Source organism: Pteropus vampyrus, unplaced genomic scaffold, assembly GCF_000151845.1.
Source record: "Pteropus vampyrus isolate Shadow unplaced genomic scaffold, Pvam_2.0 Scaffold705, whole genome shotgun sequence".
In the NCBI taxonomy this organism is placed as follows: Eukaryota; Metazoa; Chordata; class Mammalia; order Chiroptera; family Pteropodidae; genus Pteropus; species Pteropus vampyrus.
The window spans coordinates 499,529-506,572 of NW_011889486.1; the positions used below are offsets into that span (position 1 = coordinate 499,529).

General features: G+C 39.7%; 1 protein-coding gene across 1 annotated transcript in view; it reads right to left on the bottom strand.

Moving 5' to 3' along the window:
* The window catches only part of MPZL2 (myelin protein zero like 2), an 11,314-nt gene extending 5,258 nt beyond the window's left edge, over positions 1 to 6,056 (bottom strand). Inside the window, exons 1-4 of the mRNA XM_023526099.1 lie at positions 5,807 to 6,056; positions 4,683 to 4,849; positions 4,180 to 4,390; positions 526 to 673 (exon numbers count right to left, since the gene is read on the bottom strand). Coding sequence (XP_023381867.1) covers positions 526 to 673; positions 4,180 to 4,390; positions 4,683 to 4,849; positions 5,807 to 5,861 — 581 coding nt within the window. The 5' untranslated portion in view covers positions 5,862 to 6,056. The remainder of the gene's footprint in view (positions 1 to 525; positions 674 to 4,179; positions 4,391 to 4,682; positions 4,850 to 5,806) is intronic.
* Between the last annotated feature and the right edge of the window lie 988 nt (positions 6,057 to 7,044).

Here is a 7,044-nt window from a genome sequence, read left to right on the forward strand (position 1 = left end):
TTTGGGAGATGATGAAAATGTTCTGGAATTAGTGGTGAATATTTGGGAGATGATGAAAATGTTCTGGAATTAGTGGTGAATATTAAATAGTAAAAAGATGAATTTTATAGTATGTTAATTTCATCTCAATAAAAGAATATTTGAGCACCTTATATGAGTATGGCTGATTTTCCCAGGCATTGATTCATAGTGCCTCTGCTGACTACCCAGTGGTTCTTAGAAATGTATTCCTTTACATTAAAAATAAGGAGTATCCTAAAAAAGCTTTACATAGCAGATTTTAATAATATCAAATCCTCCATAATAAACAAAGCTTATAATGAAATCTTCTGTAAAATTAAGAAACCTTTTGTAAAATTACTAATTCATACCCTACTTTATCCATTCTGTGAATTTTAATTCTTTTATATACGATTTCCTCAAAGAGAAGAATATCTGTTCAACAGTTATTTAGCCCTATTGAAAAATACCAAGTGTCACCATAAAAAAATATTAGAAGATTATCCCAGAACTGCCCAGCCTTACGATTTTAGCTCCACCACTTTATGAGCTCTTTCAGCCCATCGCTTTTTCCGGAAATGCTGAAAGAGGACCACCACAATTACTATTATGACCATCAGCGTACAGGCAGAGCCAATGGCCAGAGTCAGGAAGTAGATCTCAGAGAAGCGTACTGTAAGGAGAAAAAAGATCAAGTTAGAATTCTATAAAGGAGAAAGACTATGATGAAAGCTAAACATGTAATAGGAATTATGTTCATCATTAAGTGGAATCTCTTTTTCTCCTGCCGTATTACCTTGTAAACTCCAGTAGCAGTAGGAAAATCGCACAGACTACTTTAGTGGTTCTCAGACTATGGTCCTAGATGTAGAACAGCAGCAGTATTATTGAGACCTTTGAAGTGCTAATTATCAGACCCCACCCCAGACTTACAGAATTACAGGTGCGGTCTGGCAGTCTGTTTTAACAGGTCCACCAGGTGATTCCAATGCATGCTAAAATTGTGAGAACCACTGGGCCATTTGAGTAAGATTATTGATGACCTAATCAAATCTAGGACCCAAACTATTTCTCCCTAAATCCCTCTTCCCTTTGCCATTCAGCCAGGCATTTATTCAACTTTATTAAGGACCTACCATGTTCTAGGTACTGGTGGAAGTAGCATGCCAAAAAAAAAAAGACACTACTTTCAAGGAACACATGCCCACTGGGAAGTAAATCTGTAACTACAGTCATGCATCATTAACAATGGGGATATGTTCTGAGACATGCATCATTAGGCAATTTTGTCATTGTACAAACACAAACCTAAGTGTGCACTTACACAAATCTAGATGGTATAGTCTACTACACACTTACGCTTATGGTTATAGCCTATTACTCCTAGGCTACAAACTTATACAGCATGTTACTACACTGAATACTGTAAGTAATAATAATGGTAAGTATTTGTGTGTCTAAATATATCTACGCATAGAAAAACTACAATAAAAATATGATATAAAAGATTTAAAATGGTATACCTATATAGGGCACTTACCAAGAATGGAACTTGCAGGACTGGACGTTGCCCTGGGTGAGTCAGTGAGTGTAAGTGGTGAGTTAATCTGAAGGCCTAGGACATTACTGCTGTAGACTTTACAAATACTGTCCACTTAAGCTACAATAAATTTAAAATATTTTTCTTCAATAATAAATTAACCAGCTTACTGTAACTTTTTAACTTTATAAACTTGATAAATTTTTTTTTACTTTTAACTCTTTTATAGTATCACTTAGCTTAAAACACAAACACATTGTACAGCTGTACAAAAATATTTATATTTTTATTCTGTAAGCTTTTTCATTTTTAATTTTTAAATTTTTTAACTTTTTAAACTTTTTGTTAAAAACTAAGACACAAACACACACATTAGCCTGGGCCTACATGGGATCAGGATTATCAATATCACTGTCTTCCACCTCCACATCCTGTCCCACCGGAAGGTCTTCAGGGGTGATAACACACATGGAGCTGTCATCTCCGATACAGATGCCTTCTTCTGGAATATGCCCTGAAGGACCTGCCTGAGGCTCTTCCTGAAGTGTCCCTCTTTTCAGAAATGTATTGGTGGTGGTTTGCTTGGTTTATTTTGTTTGTTTGTTTGTTTGTTTTTCCATTACAGATTTGCTTGTAAGCAGATAATGCACCATGAACATTCCTCTCTATTAATGAAACCTTTTGGTGTTGGGGTTCATGCTTTCAAACTTTTTAAGATACTTATTGGGATCTGTAAAAGCAACCTCTAAACCTTTTACTGTGAATTTTTGGGGGTTTCGTATTCTCCTGCAGTTTTCTTTTCTCTTGCCTCTTCTTTAGCTATGTGTTCCTGTTCCAGTTCCAACATCTTTTCATTAGTCAGTTCCTCAGGAATCACCTCTAGGAGCTCCTCAATGTCATCCTCATCCACCCAAGGTTAGTTTTTGCCATCTCAACCACCGCCTTAGTTTTTGCAATCTTTGTGTTATGACGTGGTGATGGCTGTGACATCACTAGGTGATAGGAATTTTTCAGCTCCATTATCTTATGAAACCACCATTGCATATAGTCAATTGTTGATCAAAATGTCACTATGGCATAGGGCTGTATAGTCTAGTGGGGAAATGATGCAAGAGGGAACCCAGAGGTCTGTGAAGCCCAGGTCTCCTTTCTTTCAGTTTGAATTCTGATTTAAACTTCAATAAACCCTCAGAAATAGAAAAAACAGAATGTCCAGCTCAGGGATTCCCAGTCTGGAGTCCATGAAGGAGGACGAGGGGAGAGAAGGCCGCAAGCCCACAAAATTCTTATCATATTGTGTGTGTGTGTACATTTTTTCTGGGAAGCAAGGCCACAGCTTTCATTAGATTCTCAAAAAGCAGTGATCCCAGTATGTTTAAGAACCATGTCTTCTTGTCTAATCTATTCATTTTGCAGATGAAGAAATTGAGGTCCAAAGACATTACATTACTTCTTTCTATACTAAGATTACTTCTCCAAGATCACACAGCTCTCTATTGATAGGGCCTTAAAGGATGGTACTAAGAATGAAAGCAGGAAATCACACCACTTTACAGGCTTATCCATTTGGGGTAATAATATTGTATGTTGGTTAAGAGTACACATCAGAGAAAGCTAGGTTAAAATACCCACTTCACCATTTACTAGCTGTGTGATTTGGGGTAATTAACCTTTTAGCGACAGTTTCCTCAATGTATAAAATAGAGATAACAATATCTATTTCTTGAGTTCTTATAAAAAATAAAATTTTTCATATAAACTGTTCCATGCTGTGCCTGTACATAATAAACACTCAATGTATGGTAGCTATTATAATTTTCAGTACAATTCAGAGTTTGGGAAATTTTTATGTTTATTATCTCATTTTATCCTCAGTCATTGCTACATTATTCTCACATTACTGGAGGGGGAAAAAAAGATTTATTTACCCAAATTTACAACTTCGAAGTTTTATGAACTTTGCTTTTTATTATCTGGCGCACTTTTCCAGGTTGTCCCTTTATAGGACTGCAGGCAATATAATGCATTGGTTTGGAGCACAATATTGTAGCCAAAGATGCTTGGTTTTGAGTTCTAAATGACTCCATTCATCAGAAATATGACTTTGGACAAGTGACTTGACCTCTATAAACTTCAGTTTCCTCTGTGGTAAAATGGGAGAGGGCACTAAGAGCACAATAAACTGATGCAATATAGAAAGATTAAATAAAACATGCAAAGATCCTAACACAAGTCAATAAATAAAAGCTACCATTATTGGTATCTGCCTCCTAGAGTGGTTGTGAGGATTAAATGAGATAATACCTGACACAGAGTAGGTATTCAATAAGTATTTCATAAATAAATGAGTGAATGAACAGTCCTATTGTTAGCCTTTTATCAGAGAGTTGCTTCCTCTCCCTTTCACAATCTCAGTGCCATTTTTGTAACAGATTCCCTGGATCCCTTTGCTTTACTTCTGTTTCTTTCCACAGCCAAACAAAGTCCTTCTCTTTTTACCCCAGGATTCTTCACTCTCCCTCTTTAGTTTCCATATCTGAAGGGCTGGTCCTTCTCTCGACTCTCATAATCACAAAAGATTGCCCCTTTCTTTTTTACAAACTCAATCTTCCCAAAACCATTTCCTTTGCATAACCTACCAGTCTGCACAACGCTGAGCTGGATCTCCCCTATCAGCCCATCAACATCAGGTGGGTTCTTCACCTGGCAGGTATATGTCCCATTGTCATCAAACTGCAGCTTCCAGAGGATGATGGAGACGTCATAACGCTGAAGGTTCCCATCCCAGACCACCCGATCCTTGAAACGCCCTCTCATGGGTCTGAAGGGATCCACATGATAGTAGAATACCTAGAGAGGAGAAATGACAAAAGGCCTTATTCAGTGTCTGGGCCAAGGTGGCTAAGACGGTGGGAGCAGAAGAGAAACACCAGCAAGCCTCACTGCCCCATCTGCAGCTCTCTCACAAGAATCTCTTGTTTTCCCTTTCACTAGATTTTTAGTTCTGTCAGTGTCTGTCCCAGGAATTGTTTCCCAACTTTACCCTGTGCTTGTCACTAAAAAATAGAGGAAGGGCAAGGAGAAATAGACTGGCTTATTATCTTAACCAAGGTGCCCTAGAAAATGACAATAATCTACTTACAAACTGCTCAGGCCCCCCATTTCGTGGACGGAAATTCCAGGTCACTGTCAAAGCATCACCCACAGGGGCAAAGCTGGAGAAAGTGCATTTTAACCGAACATCTGTCCCGTTGACAGCCTCTAGCACTCGGGAGGTGTAAATTTCCACAGCTGCTGTAGGCCAAAGAGCTACAATAAAAGAAAAAGGTTAACTAGGGATGTATGTAAAAGAGAACTTCTGCTGACACTACCAAAATAAATGCCTGAATAGGGTATAAAACAGGACTGAAATGTCCCAGCTCTCAAACTTCCTTCACCCAGAGTCTACATATGCCTACTTATTTGCAACCTTGACCCTCCCGTCTCGTATAACAACTAAAAATACCACACAGCGAGCCTTCCTAGTGCTCTCACTTTCTCTGCAACATGATGACCCTAGCCTTGTGGTACCCACAAAATAACAAACATCAGCAAATAAAACAAAGCAGAAACAAAAAATCAAAACTAATCATGAATTAGACACGTATTCAATTTAAGCATATATATTGTGTGTATAATGGTCACCTACTGGGTGAGTTTTCCGGGAAGGATACTTGTCATGTGGGTTTTATACTATTCCTAGTCTTCTGCAGAAATTGAATTAATCAACCCCAGACAGCTTATGTTCGCCTGCACTCTTGAAACCTTCTATCACATGGCATTTTTTATCATGTTATTTACATTTAGAATGTGCATATTGGAGCAGTTTCAAAACCTCAGTGTGTCTCTCTCTCTCCTTAACAGTCTTGGTTTTCCCGGTGCTGCCAAAGAGTTCCAAACAAGACCCACACAGAAATCCAAGTGCCAAGTCCTGCCTGCAGTGGGAGATCGAGAGTAGCCACACACAAAATGGTTTGTAACCTGAGATTTGAAAGTCCTCTCTGTGCCTGAATCACTGGCAGCCAAAACACACCTAAACCTGTTTGTCCAAAAGCAGTTGCCCCAAAACAACCCACCAACTTTGGTTTCAGTAAAGTCAAAACTATAGCGAACTGCAACTGCAGCTCAGTCACCAAAAAAACCCCTTGTGACTTCCTAAACAATTCACTAGCTTTACAGGGTAGGTGAAGAGGGAGAAAATGCTGAGTGAAACCCACCGGCTCTTACCTGTGAGTTGTATGCCAAGGAGAAGCACGGCACGCGTAGGGCTCTTGCCATACATGAGGGAAACCCAGCCCTGGCTCCAGCGACCAGACCGGGCAGACTGAGGGCTCCGACACCCTGCCAAGGCCACTGCTGAGGAGTGAGCACCCACGTTTTCTTAGTCTGAGGAGTCAGTTCCTCACCTATGGGAATCCGAGCGCTCGAGCCTGTGACTCATCCTTGCTCTGCTGGTGCACTTTGCTGGAATGAAAGGTGGGGCCTCAGCTCCCAGCGCCCTCCTTCCCTTCGTTTCCTCCCGCCCGCCCTCTACACTAAGAGTATGCGCAAACTGCAGTCCTCTCTTTACTTTTCAGTTACTCTGACCTCTGGCCCCTAGGTAGCCTCAGAAACAGCCAGAAAAGATGGTGCCAGTCTGAAATGTCCCAGGCAACTTTGAGTTTGGCCCGCACACACTTTTAAAACAGGCTTTAGGCTTGCCTGGGAAGTGAATATTTAACTTGCAGTGATTCCACTTCCCAAAGCATCTCCCTGGGGCTACATTAGCCCAAGACTGGATTCGCAACTCCAATCAGAATTCTTTAGTACCCTCTGTGGACAAAAAACTCTACAGTTTATACCCTTAATTTTAGCACAAAGATTTCTGTACCTTTTCTAGCTTGTAGTATTCTCTGAGACCCGCCTAAAATAAACTGACCAAGACAAATCTCAATGATTAATGATTCTTTACCTTTGAAGCATTTAAAAAAGAGTCAGGATATCATCTCTGCTCATTTACCCTACCGTCTAAATACAGTTTGCGAAGTGCCTTCCTGCTTGTTATTTCATCTCCACAATACTCCAATGGAGTGTTCCCATTTTACCAGTGAGGACGCTAAGAGCCCAGAGAAGGTAAGTAATTTTCCCAAGGTTGCACAGCCAATAGGTAACAAAACTGTAAAGGTTTTGACTCTTAAATCTAGTGATCTTTCTACAACATAACAGCTAACATAAACAATTAGAGGAATCTCTAGGAAAGGCTTTCATAATAACTGTTTCGAGCCTCAAAGTTCATTATTTTTAGGGCAACCATCTGTCTGAGAAATCTAGAGTTGAGGAATTTAAATGGGAAAAGGTGCCTCCTTGTCCAGAGAAATAGTAGGTAACAGATTAATGAAGCAGCATGTAAATGGCATTAGAAAGGAGATGAAGATTATACATGCAGTTAAGAAGTAGGCTTGACCAGGAATCTAACTCTGAACAGA